Source organism: Pseudoliparis swirei, chromosome 17 (genome assembly GCF_029220125.1).
Source record: "Pseudoliparis swirei isolate HS2019 ecotype Mariana Trench chromosome 17, NWPU_hadal_v1, whole genome shotgun sequence".
NCBI classification, from domain to species: domain Eukaryota; kingdom Metazoa; phylum Chordata; class Actinopteri; order Perciformes; family Liparidae; genus Pseudoliparis; species Pseudoliparis swirei.
The window spans coordinates 1,297,117-1,319,548 of NC_079404.1; the positions used below are offsets into that span (position 1 = coordinate 1,297,117).

Here is a 22,432-nt window from a genome sequence, read left to right on the forward strand (position 1 = left end):
CATAGGCCTGCCTGAAAAGGTGAGTTTTGAGGTGAGTTTTGAATAAAGTGATAGAGTCAATGTTTCTGATGTCAGGGGGGAGAGAGTTCCATAGGCGAGGGGCAGAGCGGCTGAAGGCTCGTGACCCCATGGTGGACAAACGAGCTGGGGGGACAGTCAGGTTGATGGAGGAAGCAGACCTGAGAGACCGGGTGGGGATGTTGATTTGGAGGAGGTGAGACAGGTATGGAGGGGCGAGGTTGTGGATGGCCTTGAATGCATGGAGCAGGATCTTAAAGTCAATGCGGTGTTTGATGGGAAGCCAGTGGAGTTGTTGTAGAACAGGGGTGATGTGACAGATGGAAGGGGTTTTGGTGATGATGCGGGCAGCAGTGTTCTGGACCAGTTGGAGCTTATGGAGGAGTTTCTGGGGGAGACCAAAGAGGAGGGAATTGCAATAATCCAAGCGGGAGGTGACAAGAGAGTGGACCAGGATTGCGGTGCTGTTGGGTGTGAGTGAAGGACGGAGGCGGTTGATATTTCGGAGGTGGAAGTAGGCAGACCGGATGGTGGTGTTGATGTGAGTGTGGAATGACAGTGTGCAGTCGAGGACGACACCCAGACTCTTCGCCTGAGGAGAGGGGGAGACCGAGGAGTTGTCTATTGTAAGGGTGAAACTGGGATGCTTGGTGAGAGTGGACTTGGAGCCAATGAGGACAACCTCGGTTTTATTGCTGTTCAATTTGAGGAAGTTTGAGGTGAACCAGTCTTTGATTTCCTGTAAACAGGCACAGAGGGGGGCGGGAACGTGGAAGAGGGTTTGGAGGAAACATAGAGTTGGGTGTCGTCCGCGTAACAGTGGAATTGAATGTTATGTTTGCGGAAAATGAGTCCAAGTGGGAGGAGGTAGATGATAAACAGGATAGGACCAAGGACAGAGCCCTGGGGAACACCGGAGGAGAGGGGGGAGGGATGTGATGTGAATGATTTTAACTGAATGAACTGAGTACGGCCAGAGAGATATGAGTGAAACCATGAAAGGGGTGTGTCTGAAATTCCAATGGAGGCTAGTCGATCAAGGAGGATGGAGTGGGAGATGGTGTCGAAGGCGGCGCTCAGATCGAGGAGGATGAGGATTGATAATAGTCCAGAGTCCGCTGCCATGAGGAGGTCATTTGAGATTTTGCTGAGGGCTGTTTCTGTGCTGTGACGGGGGCGAAAACCGGACTGGAACTGTTCATAGAGGTTATTGTTGGAGAGGTGAGTCTGAATCTGAGATGCCACTGTTTTTTCTAGGATTTTAGAGAGAAATGGTAGGTTGGAAATGGGACGGAGGTTATTGAAAATGTTGGGTTTCTTGAGTTTTGGAGTAACAGCAGCAGATTTGAGAGGTGATGGGACAGAACCAGAGGTGAGGGAGGAGTGGATGAGGGCTGTCATCAGGGGGAGCACAGAGGGGAGGGAGGTTATGACCAGGGAGGATGGGAGGGGGTCGAGTTGGCAGGTGGATGGCTTGGAAGTCTGGATGAGTTTTGATAAAACGATGGCAGAGGGGAGTTGGAAGCAGGATAGAGGTATAGAGAGGGGGGGCGGAATAAAAGTAGAAGGACAACAGGACGTATGAGGGGTCAGTTGCTGATGGATGGCAGCTATTTTAGTGTTAAAAATTAGCCTCCTTCCTTCTTGTGGTCGTTGTCATGGCTGTAACTGCGTGTTGATATTTGGGACCTGTAGTTTCACTAACAGCACCGGCTCATTACATTAATAACCTGTAATTACTTTAATACACTACGGGTGGAATTGTGCAGGTCAGTTTGTTTAAGTGTTAAACTTACAAAGTATAAGAAATAGGTCGTATATATTTCGGTAATACAATTAAATAAAAGCGTTCTTTCGGATAACTTTGGTTGATTTGAGGTTTTCAATATTCTAATATCTGCCTATTTTCTACATATGATGTGAGAAACCTGCAATACATCTACAGTATGATGGCAAATGTCCATTTACTGTATGAATTCATTTTGATGATGATATAGTGAAACACGGTCCTCCTCTTGCCCACTGACAGCATGTAGCATCAGACTCAGCGGCGCTGTGATGGCCGGAGGCTCCTGAAGTTCTCCTCAACAATACTCCGTTTATAATGACGACCTCTGAGGGTAGAGCGGCTCCTCTTTGACCAGTCAAGTACAAAGAGGAGCAGAGAGGCCGGCTGGACAGTGAAGTGGAGAATGTAAGCTCCTCATGAGGAGCTCTGCAGGGGTCAGACTGCTGGAGGGCAGAGCTGCAGGGATGTGGAGTCAAGGACAAGTCAGCGGACTCCTTTCTCTCCAGGTCGCTTGTCTTTGTTTTCCTCATCTGACTTCTATTCTAACTCATTTGACGTTTAGTTTGAATTGTTCATACCAATACATGTTCAGAGTAATGCATTGTGGGGGTTTCACACATCCCTCCTCTTATGTGATGCTTCAGTTGTGTCTGACAACTGGAAGTTATCAACGCCGCCTCTAGCTCACCTGTGAGCCTGAGGCCGGTGGAGCTAACCGCTAACATAGCATGCTAACATACTCACAACAATGCTAGCATGATGTTTAGCATGTTTAATGTTTAGCAGGTTTAATGTTTAGCAGGTTTAATGTTTATCGTTGATGCAAACAACAAATCCCTTCGCCTTCGGCCTTGAGTGTCTCATCGACCAGCCGTCCCTGGAGCTACGCTGCTAGCTTGGCTAGCAAGGCTCCAACATGTCACTCGGGTCGGTCTTCCAGCTCTTTGAGGTGTTAATGTTCTCAAAGTGTGTCAACAGATGAAAGTCAGTGGTAAATATACCAGTCCAATGCCAGTCATCAACATTAAAATCATGTTCCCAATTTTGCAAAAATATGAAGCTAACCTAAAAAACTGAAGATTTTTACATGAGAAAACATTATTGTACTAAAATGTTCAAATTCATTAGAAATCTTTGCAGTTGAAAATGTATTGTTGTATTTACACAATAAGAGAGACATTAATATCTGACCTATGATAATGATTTCTATATTGACTGGTTTTTCACCTAAATGCCTCCCATGAAGGTCTTTTCATCAACAAATGAGCAGGTTTTTAATTCCACTAAGAACTAGCAGACGTTGAGCTGACGTCAACAAGAGGTGATTCATGACAAGTGTTCCCTCGTCACCACTCAATAACTCAATAGTGCATTAAAGATTTACAGGCGGCCATTACTGGAGAAGATGTGTGCTCGGCGTAAGGAGAAGTGTTTGTGAAGTCCAGAGAGCTGTTGTCTGTTTGATCTGATGTCCAGAACAGGTCAGACGACTGAGAGATGTCTTAACCTCTGACTCATGCGCCAAATGTTGAGTCCGGCCGACTCATTCTAGCCACTATGAAGTGACATAACAGCTCAGTCCTTGCACACTATTGCCGTCTCAGATGATCTCCTCTGCCTGTGAGTGTTGTTGCTCGTGGAGGAACCAAAGACTTCCCTGCTGCCATTGTGCAGAGCAGCATCCTGTGCCTCCCTGCAGGATTGCCCAAGACGCTCGGTAAACACAGGAAACACAAAGGCCCTAAACACATCCCACTGTGTTGGAGGACTGCCATGACAACACACAGAGGATCTCCTGCCGAGCCCAGTGTTTGTGGGGTGGATGCACACTGAGATCTGGCCACGCAGTAACCTCCGGGCTTCAGCTCAGGATACAGAATCCATGAGACGTGAACTCTGGGCTGCACAGCAGGCCTAATGCTGAAGGAATGTCAGGATACACATCTAAGCTCAATGTAAACACCCTAATCTGCTGCACAGCCTTTACACTGCATCCTGAGATAAGGAGGACTGCTCTGTGCCGTCCTGACAGTGCATCTGCCGAGGAGGATCTCCAGACCGGTCCCCCCCCAGCTCTCCAGAAACACTGCCAGGACTAATCTGCTGTGCTCGCGCAGGTCATCTGGACGCCAGATCCACATCAAAGCCGTTCTGTCGCTCCCTCGTCCTTCTCTCTCTCTTTCCATCTCTTTTTATTTTGCTTTAATAGCTTCAATGAACTCCATACGCCCGTCCGGCAGCCGATGTCTTCGCTACATCGATCTCTCTGAGGGAGGAGGTGCTCTCGGTGCAGGTCGTAAACAGCAGTGAAAGGGCATCGATCCCACTGAAGCAGCAGCGTGATCAATAGAATCGATTGGCTGTGGAGCCGCGATGGAGTCGGCCTGCACTGGGGGAGCGGCAGCCTGACGGTCTGAGGCCTGTGTCACCCGCCATCTTGTGTGTATTTAATGCTTATGGCATTGGGTAAGTGGCGCCATGAGGTTGCGTGTGTAATCCTCACTGAGTCCGTACGCTGCAGAGTTCCCACGGAGAGTTCTAGTAATTGTTGGTTTGTACTGAGAACAACACGCTTAGCTTAGCATGACGAGAAACACCAGCCTACTGAGAGATGCCTTCAGGGACACTTCATATGCTTGAGATGCTGCTTTGATCAAAACATATTTTAATATAAATTGAACAGTTTCTATCGTCACGAAGCGACTGATTCTATGAATGAACCTCTTCTTCAGCTCATCGGTGAGCAGTGAACACTCCTCTCCCTCAGAGGATCCTCTTGCGGCGCATGTGAGCCTCATCTGGTTCCACTTCACTGTTGACACGGCGGGTCTCAGGCCGTCGGGGAGATCCTGGCCCTTCATGTGTAAATCCCTCCACACACGGGCCGCAGTGTCACCCTGCTGTCCAGTTCAAAGGAGCTGGGGGTCAACGCTGCAGGTCGTCCTCCTTCAAAGTGGCAGGCTCTCCCCAAACTAAGCCCCCCCCCCCCCTGTGAGAACACATGTGGCCCAGAGAGACTCGTCTCCTCCCACTGCCGGCCTGGTGTTTCACGGCCTCGGTACACAGCTCATATAAACATGTCCTCCACATGCCATCGCCGGGCCTCAGGGAGGGGCCCGTCCTGAGAGTTATCCATTTCTCTGCCGGCCGCTAACACGTTGAAACATAAGCGGCGGCTCGATGTCTTCAGATGTCTCTTCGTCTCTGACACTGGAGCTCCAGTCCGGTTCATCTGGAGCACGTTCACCGTCAGGTGTGAATGTTTGTCTTCAGAGCCGTAAAGAGAAGTTCACTTGCCACCCTGCTCACATGTTTATGCCAGGAAGCTAACAGCCAGCAGCAGATACAGGAAGGCTGGCCATATGGGGACTTAGGACCCCCTGTGGGGCCACTGTGGGGACACTGTGGGGACACTGTAGAGACACTGTGGGGCCACTATAGGGACACTGTAGAGACACTGTGGAGACACTGTGGGGCCACTGTGGAGACACTGTGGGGACACTGTAGAGACACTGTGGAGACACTGTGGAGACACTGTAGAGACACTGTGGGGACACTGTAGGGACACTGTGGAGACACTGTGGGGACACTGTGGGGACACTGTAGAGACACTGTAGGGACACTGTAGGGACACTGTAGAGACACTGTGGGGACACTGTAGAGACACTGTAGAGACACTGTGGAGACACTGTGGGGACACTGTAGAGACACTGTAGGGACACTGTGGGGACACTGTGGGGACACTGTAGAGACACTGTGGAGACACTGTAGAGACACTGTGGGGACACTGTAGAGACACTGTAGAGACACTGTGGGGACACTGTAGGGACACTGTAGAGACACTGTGGGGACACTGTAGAGACACTGTAGAGACACTGTGGAGACACTGTGGGGACACTGTAGAGACACTGTAGGGACACTGTGGGGACACTGTGGGGACACTGTGGGGACACTGTAGAGACACTGTGGAGACACTGTAGAGACACTGTAGAGACACTGTGGGGACACTGTAGAGACACTGTGGGGACACTGTGGGGACACTGTGGAGACACTGTAGAGACACTGTAGAGACACTGTGGGGACACTGTAGAGACACTGTGGGGACACTGTGGGGACACTGTGGAGACACTGTGGGGACACTGTAGAGACACTGTGGGGACACTGTGGGGACACTGTGGAGACACTGTGGGGACACTGTGGAGACACTGTGGGGACACTGTAGAGACACTGTGGGGACACTGTGGGGACACTTTAACTCTTTGTCTCTTTAACTCTTTGACTCTTTAACTCTTTGTCTCTTTGACTCTTTAACTCTTTGTCTCTTTGACTCTTTAATTCTTTGTATCTTTAACTCTTTAACTCTTTGACTCTTTAACTCTTTAACTCTTTGTCTCTTTAACTCTTTAACTCTTTGTATCTTTAACTCTTTGTCTCTTTAACTCTTTAACTCTTTGTATCTTTAACTCTTTGTCTCTTTAACTCTTTAACTCTTTGTCTCTTTAACTCTTTTATGTTTCATTGCAACACAACAACATGTTGCGTGTGGATTGTTTACCAAACTCTCCTCACATGAATCCTTCTTAATAACGTCTCCACACAGACTCACAACAGATCCATGTCCTGTGTCTAAAGCCCTGATATCCACACACACACACACACACACACACACACTCCCCCGCTACCGTGTCATGTTTCAAAGAGCCATTCGTCAGGATAACATACACAAATGAGAATAACATCATTTCAGACGTTTGGCCTCTCCAGCCTGAAGTGATCATTTCTCATGTCTCATGGACCAGAGGACCAGAGGACCTGAGGACCTGTAGACCTGAGGACCTGAGGACCTGTAGACCTGAGGACCAGAGGACCTGAGGACCTGTAGACCTGAGGACCTGAGGACCTGTGGACCTGTGGACCTGAGGACCTGTAGACCTGAGGACCTGTAGACCTGAGGACCTGTGGACCTGTAGACCTGTGGACCTGTGGACCTGTGGACCTGTGGACCTGTGGACCTGTGGACCTGTGGACCTGTGGACCTGTGGACTTGTGGACCTGTGGACTTGTGGACCTGTGGACCTGTGGACCTGTGGACCTGTGGACCTGTGGACTTGTGGACCTGTGGACCTGTGGACCTGTAGACCTGTAGACCTGTGGACCTGTAGACCTGAGGCCCTGTGGACCTGTGGACTTAGGGATCTGTGGACACACTGCTGTAGAACCTGCTCACCAGTGTCCATGAGCATGTGTAGACGTCTTATCAGTGTGTTTCTGTACCGGTTATGAGGCCCCTGCCTCCCGGGGACAGCTGTTTAAAGCAGGACCCTGATGGAGGATCAGGCCCCCTCATGACCTCTGACCCCTGGGTGGAGATAAGACCTCAGGGGGCCCCTCCATGTGCTCGTGGAGCCGGCTGCAGATACATTTGCCGGCGCGGCAGTTTCATGTTTGTTTGCTTTCTTTCTGCCTCGACATGTAAAAACAACAACAACACAACAGCTGAGGGCCCGAGACAAAAACAACAGGAAGGAAAGGAGACATGAGGAAGGAGCCTTATTACCCTCCTTCCTCAGCGGTGGATCCCTCCTCGGCGAGCTGGGACCTGCCCATGGCGGGAGCTCCGCTAACGATACCTGGGAGACGAGGACACTGACCCCCCCAAGGAGGAGCGGCCCTCGGCCCCTCATCAACAACAGCTCCGTGGAAAAAAGAAAGTGTGCATTTAATTGTTTTTCACAATGTCCACACTGAGTATTTATGTGTTCCTCGCATCACGATGAAGCAATTAAAGATTTAAAAACAACAACATGGAAGTGAAAGAGGGGAAGCATCCATAAAGCTGAGCCGGCCCCACGGGGCCCATAAAGTGAAGATAGCATTGACCTCTCAGAGCCGCCGGCTGAGCCTCAGCTACAGGAATGAACCGGATGTTTTACAGGGTCTGAGTCCATTAGGCCCAGCGCTGAAGGCCTGAGGGTCTCTGTTTACGACCTCTGTGCTCTCATGAAGGACACACACATATACTAGAGGTGATAAGTAGAGAGAGCTCGAAAAGAAAGAGAGAAGGCAATAAACACAACGCTGCTCCAGCTTTAGGAGGCCGAGGGGAGCTACGTGCTGATTGGCTGGGGACCGGTGAGGGGCCAGATGGGAGCGGGGGGGGGGGGTACCTGGGGGGCCCCGTGTTCTCCTGTCACTCTAATCTTATCAGGGGGCCCAGAGGAGGACCAGCTGTCACTCTGCTCTCCTTTGATGTCCCAGCTCACTGTTCTCCAGCTTCACTGAGGAAGAACTTCAGGATGAAGGTAGCTGGAGCTCTCAGAGGAGATGTGGGGAGGCTTTAAGAGTTTAGAGCCTGAGGCTCCACAAAGAGAGGAAGTCCAGCTCACACAGGACGTCCTGCAAATACACACCAGGACGTCCTCAGAGACTCTGATCCAGAGGAACAGCTCCTCACGCTCACTGAGCTCAGAGGAACACCTCCTCACCCTCACTGAGGTCAGAAGAACACCTCCTCACCCTCACTGAGGTCAGAGGAACAGCTCCTCACCCTCACTGAGGTCAGAAGAACACCTCCTCACCCTCACTGAGGTCAGAGGAACAGCTCCTCACCCTCACTGAGCTCAGAGGAACACCTCCTCACCCTCACTGAGGTCAGAAGAACACCTCCTCACCCTCACTGAGGTCAGAGGAACAGCTCCTCACCCTCACTGAGCTCAGAGGAACACCTCCTCACCCTCACTGAGGTCAGAAGAACACCTCCTCACCCTCACTGAGGTCAGAGGAACAGCTCCTCACCCTCACTGAGAGGTCAGAGGAACACCTCCTCACCCTCACTGAGGTCAGAGGAACAGCTCCTCACCCTCACTGAGAGGTCAGAGGAACACCTCCTCACCCTCACTGAGGTCAGAGGAACAGCTCCTCACCCTCACTGAGGTCAGAAGAACACCTCCTCACCCTCACTGAGGTCAGAGGAACAGCTCCTCACCCTCACTGAGGTCAGAAGAACACCTCCTCACCCTCACTGAGGTCAGAGGAACAGCTCCTCACCCTCACTGAGCTCAGAGGAACAGCTCCTCACCCTCACTGAGGTCAGAAGAACACCTCCTCACCCTCACTGAGGTCAGAGGAACAGCTCCTCACCCTCACTGAGCTCAGAGGAACACCTCCTCACCCTCACTGAGGTCAGAAGAACACCTCCTCACCCTCACTGAGGTCAGAGGAACAGCTCCTCACCCTCACTGAGAGGTCAGAGGAACAGCTCCTCACCCTCACTGAGAGGTCAGAGGAACACCTCCTCACCCTCACTGAGGTCAGAGGAACACCTCCTCACCCTCACTGAGGTCAGAGGAACAGCTCCTCACCCTCACTGAGCTCAGAGGAACACCTCCTCACCCTCACTGAGGTCAGAAGAACACCTCCTCACCCTCACTGAGGTCAGAGGAACAGCTCCTCACCCTCACTGAGCTCAGAGGAACACCTCCTCACCCTCACTGAGGTCAGAAGAACACCTCCTCACCCTCACTGAGGTCAGAGGAACAGCTCCTCACCCTCACTGAGCTCAGAGGAACACCTCCTCACCCTCACTGAGGTCAGAAGAACACCTCCTCACGCTCACTGAGGTCAGAGGAACACCTCCTCACCCTCACTGAGGTCAGAAGAACACCTCCTCACCCTCACTGAGGTCAGAGGAACAGCTCCTCACCCTCACTGAGGTCAGAGGAACAGCTCCTCACCCTCACTGAGAGGTCAGAGGAACACCTCCTCACCCTCACTGAGGTCAGAGGAACTCAGTCTTCTCCTGAAGCCTCCTCCCCATCACTGTGAGCGCCGTCTCATTGGACTGAAGCCCATGAGCTGCAGACTGTTTCACCAACATCTTGAGGATTACCGGGTGACTCCTGTTCTTCTGCTCAGATCACTCGTGTTTAATCTGGTGGCTCAAAGGTTTTTAGTTGTAGGAACATTTATTTCTCTCGTTGTGAGCATCATAAACAACTCAGGAGAAACGTGAAGAGATGTACGCCATGCTTCAGGGAGGAACATCCGTCTGTCATGATCCTCTGATCCATATCTACTGAATGGATTGTGACACACGTTAGTCTTCCTCCGGATGGATTTAATAACTGTATTAACTGTAATAACTGTCATAACTAGAATAACTACATTAACATGGAGATCAAAGCTCAAACTGTAATGCTTTGGTGCGACTCCCATGTTGCTAATAAGCTCGTGTAACCATGGTAGCACCGGATGGAGGCCTCAGAAGCCCAAAGGCTCCTTCTCTTGCCTCATTGCCTGGCAGGAGAACACCCACAATGCACTGCGTCACTGTGAGAGCGAACTCTTGAACCAGCTCCTGACCACAGCTGGAAGAGACAATGGCCAGTAACACAGAGGATGAAGAGAATGAAGGGATTAGCCATTAAAGACAGGATGTGCTTCACGAGGGGCAGGTGGAGGCGGAGGAGGACCCTCTGTCCTCACGGTGCTCTACTTCCTGTTGCTCATCTTCATGACTCCATTGCTCTCAGTCTTTCACTGTGTTGTGTGGGAGCTCGTCTCTTGAGCTCGCTTCCTTCTATTTCTATCTCTCCGTTCTCTATTGTCCTCTCCAACCAGAGGATCCTGCTCTTTAACTCCGGCCTCGGACGATTGACATTCATGAGCGTGGACATGGGTCCATTCATATGTACAGTCAGCTGCCCCCCCCCCCTCACAGTGAGTCTAGTGCTGCCCTGGTGGACATGGGTCCATTCATATGTACAGTCAGCTGCCCCCCCCCCTCACAGTGAGTCTAGTGCTGCCCTGGTGGACATGGGTCCATTCATATGTTCAGTCAGCTGGCCCCCCCCCCCCTCACAGTGAGTCTAGTGCTGCCCTGATGGACATGGGTCCATTCATATGTACAGTCAGCTGCCCCCTCACAGTGAGTCTAGTGCTGCCCTGGTGGACATGGGTCCATTCATATGTACAGTCAGCTGCCCCCCTTCACAGTGAGTCTAGTGCTGCCCTGGTGGACATGGGTCCATTCATATGTTCAGTCAGCTGCCCCCCCCTCACAGTGAGTCTAGTGCTGCCCTGGTGGACATGGGTCCATTCATATGTACAGTCAGCTGCCCCCCTCACAGTGAGTCTAGTGCTGCCCTGGTGGACATGGGTCCATTCATATGTACAGTCAGCTGCCCCCCTTCACAGTGAGTCTAGTGCTGCCCTGGTGGACATGGGTCCATTCATATGTTCAGTCAGCTGCCCCCCTCCCTCACAGTGAGTCTGGTGTTGCCTGGGTGGACTTGGGTCCATTCATATGTGCAGTCAGCTGCCCCCCCCCCCTTCACAGTGAGTCTAGTGCTGCCCTGGTGGACATGGGTCCATTCATATGTACAGTCAGCTGCACCCCCCCCTCCCCTCACAGTGAGTCTAGTGCTGCCCTGGTGGACATGGGTCCATTCATATGTTCAGTCAGCTGCCCCCCCCACCCCTCACAGTGAGTCTAGTGCTGCCCTGGTGGACATGGGTCCATTCATATGTACAGTCAGCTGCCCCCCCCCCTCACAGTGAGTCTAGTGCTGCCCTGGTGGACTGAGGTCCTCTCTGAGACTTCAAGTCTTCTTTGTAGATCTGAGTTGGTGCAGATGTTCAACATGTCCAACTGAAGATCAGGAGCTCCTTTGCATCTGTTTCCAGGGGTGCATTGTGGGTAGTAAAGCTTCTCTTATCGGGGTGGTAATGAGTTCCTGAGCTCCTACATGTCAACAGAGTGAATCCACATCTCACATCCTCTCCTCAGCTTCTACAACACAGCCTGAAGAGCAGCCAGAGGGACAAATTAATGACAACAGGGGAAGTTACACGGACGACATGGAGATGGACCTCAAAGTAAATATGAACAGTCGAGCCTCACAGAGGTCACCGTGACTGTAGAGGTCATCACCTCTTCCACCCTGTACACAGAGCTCGTCTTTGAGGCGATCCCAAGGCCAACATAGTGTACTATACAGGTATACAACATGGTGTAGTATACAGGTATACAACATGGTGTAGTATACAGGTATACAACATGGTGTACTATACAGGTATACAACATGGTGTAGTATACAGGTATACAACATGGTGTACTATACACGTATACAACATGGTGTAGTATACAGTTATACAACATGGTGTAGTATACAGGTATACAACATGGTGTAGTATACAGGTATACAACATGGTGTACTATACAGGTATACAACATGGTGTAGTATACAGGTATACAACATGGTGTAGTATACAGGTATACAACATGGTGTACTATACAGGTATACAACATGGTGTAGTATACAGGTATACAACATGGTGTAGTATACAGGTATACAACATGGTGTACTATACAGGTATACAACATGGTGTAGTATACAGGTATACAACATGGTGTACTATACAGGTATACAACATGGTGTAGTATACAGGTATACAACATGGTGTACTATACAGGTATACAACATGGTGTACTATACAGGTATACAACATGGTGTAATATACAGGTATACAACATGGTGTAGTATACAGGTATACAACATGGTGTACTATTCAGGTATACAACATGGTGTACTATACAGGTATACAACATGGTGTAGTATACAACATGGTGTACTATACAGGTATACAACATGGTGTACTATTCAGGTATACAACATGGTGTACTATACAGGTATACAACATGGTGTAGTATACAGGTATACAACATGGTGTACTATACAGGTATACAACATGGTGTACTATACAGGTATACAACATGGTGTACTATACAGGTATACAACATGGTGTAGTATACAGGTATACAACATGGTGTAGTATACAGGTATACAACATGGTGTACTATACAGGTATACAACATGGTGTAGTATACAGGTATACAACATGGTGCAGTATACAGGTATACAACATGGTGTACTATACAGGTATACAACATGGTGTAGTATACAGGTATACAACATGGTGTACTATTCAGGTATACAACATGGTGTAGTATACAGGTATACAACATGGTGTAGTATACACGTATACAACATGGTGTATACAGGTATATACAGGTATATAACATACAAATGTAGTATACAGGTATACAACATGGTGTAGTATACAGGTATACAACATGGTGTAGTATACAGGTATACAACATGGTGTAGTATACAGGTATACAACATGGTGTACTATACAGGTATACAACATGGTGTAGTATACAGGTATACAACATGGTGTACTACAGGTATACAACAACGTGTATACAGGTATATACAGGTATACAACATGGTGTACTATTCAGGTATACAACATGGTGTAGTATACAGGTATACAACATGGTGTAGTATACAGGTATACAACATGGTGTACTATTCAGGTATACAACATGGTGTAGTATACAGGTATACAACATGGTGTACTATACAGGTATACAACATGGTGTACTATACAGGTATACAACATGGTGTAGTATACAGGTATACAACATGGTGTACTATACAGGTATACAACATGGTGTAGTATACAGGTATACAACATGGTGTACTATACAGGTATACAACATGGTGTACTATACAGGTATACAACATGGTGTACTATTCAGGTATACAACATGGTGTACTATACAGGTATAAAACATGGTGTAGTATACAGGTATACAACATGGTGTACTATTCAGGTATACAACATGGTGTAGTATACAGGTATACAACATGGTGTAGTATACAGGTATACAACATGGTGTAGTATACAGGTATACAACATGGTGTACTATACAGGTATACAACATGGTGTAGTATACAGGTATACAACATGGTGTAGTATACAGGTATACAACATGGTGTAGTATACAGGTATACAACATGGTGTACTATTCAGGTATACAACATGGTGTAGTATACAGGTATACAACATGGTGTAGTATACAGGTATACAACATGGTGTACTATTCAGGTATACAACATGGTGTAGTATACAGGTATACAACATGGTGTAGTATACAGGTATACAACATGGTGTACTATACAGGTATACAACATGGTGTACTATACAGGTATACAACATGGTGTACTAATCAGGTATACAACATGGTGTACTATACAGGTATACAACATGGTGTACTAATCAGGTATACAACATGGTGTACTATACAGGTATACAACATGGTGTAGTATACAGGTATACAACATGGTGTAATATACAGGTATACAACATGGTGTGGTATACAGGTATACAACATGGTGTAGTATACAGGTATACAACATGGTGTACTATTCAGGTATACAACATGGTGTACTATACAGGTATACAACATGGTGTACTATACAGGTATACAGCATGGTGTAGTATACAGGTATACAACATGGTGTACTATTCAGGTATACAACATGGTGTAGTAAACAGGTATACAACATGGTGTAGTATACAGGTATACAACATGGTGTAGTATACAGGTATACAACATGGTGTACTATACAGGTATACAACATGGTGTAGTATACAGGTATACAACATGGTGTACTATACAGGTATACAACATGGTGTAGTATACAGGTATACAACATGGTGTACTATACAGGTATACAACATGGTGTAGTATACAGGTATACAACATGGTGTACTATACAGGTATACAACATGGTGTAGTATACAGGTATACAACAGGTGTCAGTTCTCATGGAGCCAGACAAGTCGTCATGGCTGTGTTCTGCTTGAAAGACCTTCAGACCTCCAGCAGCAGCTGTGGTGTCAGCTGAAGGATCCTGATTGGATGCCACGTGTTCTCCTGTGATGTCAGCTGAAGGGTCCTGATTGGATGCCACGTGTTCTCCTGTGATGTCAGCTGAAGGATCCTGATTGGATGCCACGTGTTCTCCTGTGGTGTCAGCTGAAGGGTCCTGATTGGATGCCACGTGTTCTCCTGTGATGTCAGAGGCTGTGAGTAATCAGATCCCTCGTGACATCTGGAGTCCTTCAGAGGACTTGGCGGCCGTCCAGAGGGAGAAAGTTCAGTACGCTCAGCTTCCTCTAAAGTACCACCAGATGTTTTTCCAGGTGTGCACCTGTTGTACAGCATCCTGCTGCCGCGGCGACCCCGACCAATCAGCTTCAGTCCTCATCCAATTACATCCTGGAGTTGAGGTGCTGCTTCTGCCCCAATCCTCCAATGTCTTGACTGGAGGTGAACTCTGACCTCTCTTCAGGAGCAGGGAGCCGCCTCCAGCTGGCCAGCCCACATGGCCCCAACATCAAAGACAAGTCCAGCTCCTTCTGAGCCGCAGCACTAATCCCACCCAGAGGTCAAAGGTCAGCTGGATGTACACACTCCTAATAAATGGATTCACTTGTAGCAACTCTCCGAACTAAAGATGCTCTTTGATGTCTGGGCCCTTCAGACCGTCTCGTGATCGATGAATGGAGGACAGAGGTAACCCTTTAGCCTCTTCTCCTTCATGACTCCTCTTCTCTAAGGAGAGGATGATCCATGGAGGACAGAGGTAACCCTTTAGCCTCTTCTCCTTCATGACTCCTCTTCTCCAAGGAGAGGAGGATCCATGGAGGACAGAGGTAACCCTTTTTGCCTCTTCTCCTCCAAGGAGAGGAGGATCCATGGAGGACAGAGGTAACCCTTTAGCCTCTTCTCCTTCATGACTCCTCCATGGAGGATCCACGATGGTCTTCACTGGGTTTGAATCTGTTTGGAGCCGAAGTTCAAAGTAACACCTGATGACATGTTGGTGTCTCTAATCTTCTTGGTGGTGGACTCTCAGGACCTGTGAGTCTCCTGCTCTCCTCCATGAGCTCACCTCGTCTTTCAGGAGTTCAATGGAAGGATCCAGAGGCAGCTTTTAGAAATGAGATGATTGGGCAACTCAGTTTAATCTCCTCAGATGAGAAATGAGCCCCCTGTGGTTCAGTCCTTCTAAACCCTGATCCTCAAAGACCTGCTCCTCTACTGCTGCACACCTCCTCAAAGACCTGCTCCTCTACTGCTGCACACCTCCTCAAAGACCTGCTCCTCGACTGCTGCACACCTCCTCAAAGACCTGCTCCTCTACTGCTGCACACCTCCTCAAAGACCTGCTCCTCTACTGCTGCACACCTCCTCAAAGACCTGCTCCTCTACTGCTGCACACCTCAAAGACCTGCTCCTCGACTGCTGCACACCTCCTCAAAGACCTGCTCCTCTACTGCTGCACACCTCCTCAAAGACCTGCTCCTCGACTGCTGCACACCTCCTCAAAGACCTGCTCCTCTACTGCTGCACACCTCCTCAAAGACCTGCTCCTCTACTGCTGCACACCTCCTCAAAGACCTGCTCCTCGACTGCTGCACACCTCCTCAAAGACCTGCTCCTCTACTGCTGCACACCTCCTCAAAGACCTGCTCCTCTACTGCTGCACACCTCCTCAAAGACCTGCTCCTCGACTGCTGCACACCTCCTCAAAGACCTGCTCCTCGACTGCTGCACACCTCCTCAAAGACCTGCTCCTCGACTGCTGCACACCTCCTCAAAGACCTGCTCCTTTACTGCTGCACACCTCCTCAAAGACCTGCTCCTCGACTGCTGCACACCTCCTCAAAGACCTGCTCCTTTACTGCTGCACACCTCCTCAAAGACCTGCTCCTCTGCAGCCACCTGCATGTGGGAGTGTTTTAGGGTGTTGACGCAAATTTAAATGACCGACTGATAACTTTCTCTCATTAAAACTGACAGTCGTGATGCAGCTGGACAGGAACCAGAGGAGTCGTTAGCATTAGCGCTATCTGTCGATTAAAAAACAAACTAACATGTCTGATGAGTTCTCAGGAGACGTTAGCAGGTTAAATGTGTAAACTTTGCACAATTACTGATGCAGAAAAGTGCAAATAACGCCAGATCGAGTGCTACCTCAGGCTCTAAAAGATAAAAACATGAGGAATTGATGAACACTCAGACTAAAACAATATAGATTAACTGAGTTCATCAGAAGAACACATGGATGTTTTAACCAATGTACAGAAAACACACGAGTATGAGCAATAAGTAAAAAGAGTGTTTTATTTCTCAGGTACATACAAGTAACGTCAGACATGTAAGACACGACAACCCGGATTACACAATCAATATCTACAGAGTAAGTGTAATTGTGTTCTACAGTGCAGCTTCGTCTAGTTTCATGTTCAATTGTAAATTATTTTAACAAAGTAATCAGCAAACAGTTTAATTGAAGCGACAGTGATGATTCAGAGTGTGGAGGTCAAAGGTCACCAGGTTTCAAAGCCCTTTGAAAGCTTTTCTCAGAGTCCTCCCAACAGGTCTCACTGCCCAGGGCGAACCACTACACCAGGGTCATGACCTTCAGGGAGGCCGGCTGGAACCGACGGATCTTCTTCTTCAGGGCTCGGGAGGCTTTGATGCGGCAGGCCGGTGGCTCGGGGCGGGGGGGCTGTCCAGCTGCGGTGGGGCCCAGAGCAGCCTGGGCCCACACCAGACCCCTCTCCTCCTGGCGGTCCGCCTGGTCCTCCTCGTCCGGGGACAGGCTGCCCTCAGAGTCAGAGGACCGGCCGCTCTGGCTGGACTCGCTGTCCCCGAAGCGGTTGGTGGTGTTGTCGCTCATCTCGCCCTCGCTGCTCTCCGCGATGGTGGAGTGGAACAGGGAGGCGCATTCGGCAGAGTACTCGGACTCGCACTTAGGGGGGTAGAGGCCGGCGCTGCTGAAGGCTGCTGCGGGGTACCTGGCATTGAGGCTGTGGAGGAAAGGGTTGGCGGACTGGAAGGAGCGAGGAGGTCCGGTCCACTTGGGCTCGCGGACCAGCTGCATGACCCCCGGTGCCTGAACACGCCGAGGGGCACACGGGGCGTGGAACATCTCCCCGTCGGACGGCCATCGGGCAGCGCCCGGCCTCCTCTTCCTCGGCTCGGCCGGCGGCGGCTCGTACCCGGCGCACTGCGGCCGGCGGCTCCTGCTGGACTTGGCGCCGGCCGGGGTGGGCTGTGGCCTCGGGGGGACCTGGTGGGAGCACATGAGGCCCGGGCTGCAGTGGCTGCAGTCGGATCCTGAGCCCTGTCTGCGCTCCTCTGAGTGACCGCCGGTCAGCTTGTGGCTCGTTTGTCCTTTCCCCGGTCTTCTCGGTTCCCCCTTGGTTCCCCCGCCGGCCTCTCGGGTCCTTTCCCCCGAGGAGGATCCGTGGTGCTGCCTCGTCGCTCGAGGCTTCTCGCCGCTTTTCCTTCTCAGTTTCAGGGCTTTGGTTTTACGGTCTGCCTGCCTCACCTTGACCCTCTGAGAGCCAGCGGGGACGAACCGGGCATGGACGAACTCCGGGGAGGTCGTGTAGACCTCGACGCTCTGACTCTCGGTGCCGGAGCTGAGGGCCGGCCCAGCCCTCTGCCTGGAGGCCTTTCTCTCTTGGGGCGCGGCCTCTGGATGGCCTCTCGCTACCCGAGCGTGTTCTCCCGGTGGTCTATCATTCCTCCTCGGAGATAAGGCGGTGACCTCATCAACATTGTAATCCCTCGTGGCCGCAGGGTAGGAGTACCGCTGGGAGCCCTCCGGGGCTCTGGCTGACGGATGCTGCTCGGCCTTATCGGCCGGCTCGGGGCTGCGTCTCTTCTGGCTCTGCAGCGGAGGGACGTCTGCAAGCGGCTGCAGCGCCCACGGGGCCCTCTGAGGGGCCTCGCTGGGCCTCCTGTGGTACCTCTGCAGGGTCTCCGGGCCGGTCTCACTCTGGATTCTGCTCAAGCTGCGCAGGAGGAGCTTGTCGATGTAACCGAGGCTCTTGGAGTCGGACCCGCCCCCTGCGAGGGGTCCTTGCCCCTCTAGAGGTCCAGGTGTGGCCGGGTCTCCCCCGTGGGAGAAGATGGGGCTCTGCAGGGCGACGGCGTGCAGGGGGCTCGGGTAGCGGGACACCAGGTTGCTGTGGAACTTGGGGTCCACCGCGGTGGTCCTCAGGGTGGAGCACGCCGACGGTTTCTTTGCATCCACAGGCTTGTAGTGACTCGGCCCTTGAGCCATCATGCGGTCCAGATCCCCTGATGAGCACAGAACACAGAGGAACCTTTAGATCACCGACGGCGTGTTGCCGAGCAACAGCGCCACCCGGCTCTCACGGCGCCGCCTGGAGTCAGACCCGGAGGGACCGGCTTACCTGCGGACACGGGTCTGGGCCGAGCCTTTTCGGTGCCGGCTCGGATCCTGCTGCTGCCCAGATGGAGGCCGCCGGCCCGCGGCGGGTTGGTCTGGGCCGAGCTCTCATCGGCGGAGCGCCGGCGGCAGATGTCTCCCTGTGCCGGCGGCGCCACGTGGGCGTGAGCCGGGCTGGTGGGGGAGAGGAGGAGGCTCGTCTGAGAGGACGACAGACACTCGCTGTACACGGAGGTCCAGGAGGTGGACAACGAGCAGGAGCCGCCGTCGCTGAGCTCGTAGAACCCTGCAGAGAGAAGAACAGTGAGGCCCGCCGCGTGACGCCGGCGCGGAGGACGTGACGGCGAGGCGCTCTGCCGCCCGCTCACCGGAGCTCGGCCGGCTGTCGCTCTCCGGCTGCTCCGCGGAGGCTTTGCTCACGTCCAGCTTCAGCTCGCTGATCTGCTGGTCCAGCTGCTGCAGGTGAGACTTCAGGCCCACGTCCTGCTTCCGGAGCCGAGACTGAAACACACGGAGCGGAGACTTACCGACCGGCGCATTTAATGTCACGAAGACGAGGCCGGTGGTGGGGATGAAGAGGCTCTAATGTACGGCCATCAGGAACACAAAGGCGCTCAGCTGTGGCTGATGATTAACCCCCGCAGCACAAGGGAGCATAAAGGAGCCGGTGGTGGGTAACTCATTGCTCCCCCACAGCGAGGGCCATTGTGTCAACGGCCAGAGGAGAGCGTGGGGGTTGGGCTGGAGGGCTCGGCTGTACTGTTACAGTCAGAGGAGGAGGAGGATGAGGAGGAGCAGGGAGGCGGCTCCGCTGAGTTAAAGTCCTCTTCTCCCAGAGCGTCCAGTTGGTCTTTTGAAACAGTTTCTGGACCTTTACGTCTCCGTGTAGATGTGTATTTAAATATGTAACCCTGTGATCACGATGTGAACCATGAGCTGTCCATGACGCCTCAGGCTGCTTCCTGTGAGGGTTCAGAACTGACCTGGGACCAGCTGCTCATGGGAACGCTCAGGCTCACACCACAGCACATTAAACACACACCGTGTTTTCCTTGTGCTGCATTAGAGGTTAATGATTGGGTTATGGACCCCCTGCAGTGCGCGCGCGTCAACACACACACACACACACACACACACACACAACCACACGCACAGAGACAGAGACACACGTCCTCTTGGTCCTGCGGTGAACCTTGATTTATGACACCTCTCCTACTTCCGGCCCCCTGCTGAGCCATGAAAGTGTGTCTGCTAATAATTGAAGACGGGATGACGTCACCTGACGGAACATTTCATTCCCACGACAATAAGAGGTAGAAAGTGACCGAGCTCCCACGGTGAAGAAGAGTAACTCTCATAAACAGGTGAACACACAGGACTTCACGGCTTCCTACCAGCTGTTGCTTCAGGGTCGTCAGGGTCGCCTCCAGCCGCTGCTCCTCGGCCCCGGTCGGGTCCGGGAGGCCAGCAGAGACCGGCTCCTCGCGGTCCATCCTCAGGGCCCAGCTCACCATGTCGCCCTGCCGGTCCTTCAGCAGATGCAGCTCCTGCAGCCCGGCCAGGGCGGCCCGGAGCCGCTCCCCGACCCGGCTGCGGTCCGCCCCGGCGCCCATGACCGGACTAGACCCCACCATCCCCGGACTAGACCCCTTCATCCCGGCACTAGACCCCTTCCTGCTCAGCATGCTGGCCGTAGACCCTGATCCTGATCCAGACCCAGACGCGTCCTCTCTCCGGCTGCTGCTGACCTGTTTGCTTTTTAAACTACCTGTTAGAATAAAGCTCCAGCTCAGAGGAGCAGCGGAGCTCCTCCCACACACCAAACGGCCTCCTCCCATTGGCTGCCGCGGAGTCCCAATGAACATCTGGTTGTAATCCTCTCCATTCGGGCCTGGTGGAGCTGCCCGGGCATGCAGCGGTGTGTGTTGTGATCTCTCCGCTGCTACTGGAGGTCATTTCAGGGGATAAACTTCTACATGTTTCTCTCATCACTCAAAACCTAAAACTAGTCACCGGAAAAACATCAGAGTCCTCATGAAGAAGATATTCCACACGTTTGATTCGTCTTTAAACAAATAGAGGCCATTTAAATCTTTATTTTGTTTCATAGAAGTTTGGTTTAAAGGTGTAACCACTCATTTCTTTGTAGTTTTTTTAATTTTCACTTGAACGTAGAAGGTGGTGGCAGAGTGATAGATACATGACGCCCCCCGGTGGTGAGACAGAGTACTACACTGTAATGATGCACGTCCACCGGGTCACTGCGTGAGATGTTAAAGTTGAACAAAAGATGAAGGAACAGAGTTACAGAACTTATGGATCCAAACTAAACACAACTACATCACATGCGTTTACAGACTCTGGGAGGAGATCACACGACAGTATTTAAAGCACTTATAGCTTTAAAGTAAAAAGAACTATGTATGTATATTATATACACACACACACGTAAATATATACATATATATAAATGTGTATATATTTACATATATATACATATAACATTTGAATACTACATCCAGGGGGAAACCTGAAGGCTCGTCCTGCACTGTGATATTTATTTATCTCGGTTGTGAGTTTTATTTTATTGTTTGAATTGTGCAAACTAAATAAATACATGTAAATGACTGAGACCAACGTTATATATTGTGCATATCTTCAGTGAGTGTAGTCTAACATACGACACACACACACACGTAGGTGTTACACACATGTACCAAGAAGAAGTCAAGAAACTCACTTTTCACTAGAAAACCAGCTGCAGGTAACACGAGATGGTCCTCAACTGCACTCAATCTCACTATGTAGGTGTTATCAAGACAGGCTCCTCCCACTTCCGGCTCCTCCTCAGACAGCCCCGCCCATAGCCCCGCCCGCAGACAACACCGCCTGGACCTGAGCTTGTGTGCAGGTTTGCTCAATGAATGAAGGTAAGTGTCAAGACATTCATTGATTGAGGTTCTGTAATAAAGACTCTATTCATATTTAAATATATATATATATATATATTATATATATATATATATATATTTACATGTATATATGAATATATATATACATGTAAATATATTTATATATTCATATTATATATATGTAAATATATATATATATATATATATATATATATTCAGTCATGAAATCACACAACTGTCCTCATTTAACACATTTTTACATCTGACTACATGACTCACAGGACAAGCGTATTGCCTCACGCACCTGATGAAGGAAGCTCTTGTTCACAATGTGATGATACATAACCACAGGTCACAGGTCACAGGTGAGGAGGCAGCAGGTAAAGGCTGCAGGGCATCACAGGTGTGTGACACGCTGATTGATATCATATGAATGTAAAACCACTCCTCTCCCGCCACTAGAGGGCAGTGTCACACTACTTCTCAGTCTTGTGAGGTTTTTTCATGACTTTCATATAGTCTGTACATTTAAATGACCCGAGAAGCTTCTTCACCTGTTCACCACGCAGCCGACCACAGGTGTGTTC

At 50.5% G+C, this 22,432-nt stretch overlaps 1 protein-coding gene across 1 annotated transcript; it reads right to left on the minus strand.

Moving 5' to 3' along the window:
- Window positions 1-16,827: 16,827 nt before the first annotated feature.
- Window positions 16,828-20,785, minus strand: dact2 (dishevelled-binding antagonist of beta-catenin 2). Its single transcript, XM_056435582.1, has 4 exons — window positions 20,328-20,785; window positions 19,302-19,434; window positions 18,938-19,219; window positions 16,828-18,821 (listed from the first exon to the last, which is right to left on the minus strand). Exons 1-4 carry the CDS (start codon window positions 20,769-20,771, stop codon window positions 17,131-17,133), a joined length of 2,550 nt encoding a protein of 849 aa, XP_056291557.1. The 5' UTR covers window positions 20,772-20,785; the 3' UTR covers window positions 16,828-17,130.
- Between the last annotated feature and the right edge of the window lie 1,647 nt (window positions 20,786-22,432).

What these genes read in the sequence shown, in the direction of transcription:
- dact2 (XM_056435582.1), bottom strand. Translation starts at nt 20,771, where the DNA reads ATGGGAGGAGGCCGTTTGGTGTGTGGGAGGAGCTCCGCTGCTCCTCTG. An exon ending in CGACCCTGAAGCAACAGCTG is followed by an intron (nt 19,435 to 20,327) that starts GTAGGAAGCCGT and finishes CGTGTGTTTCAG; the next exon opens with TCTCGGCTCCGGAAGCAGGA. An exon ending in GCCCAGACCCGTGTCCGCAG is followed by an intron (nt 18,822 to 18,937) that starts GTAAGCCGGTCC and finishes TGTGCTCATCAG; the next exon opens with GGGATCTGGACCGCATGATG.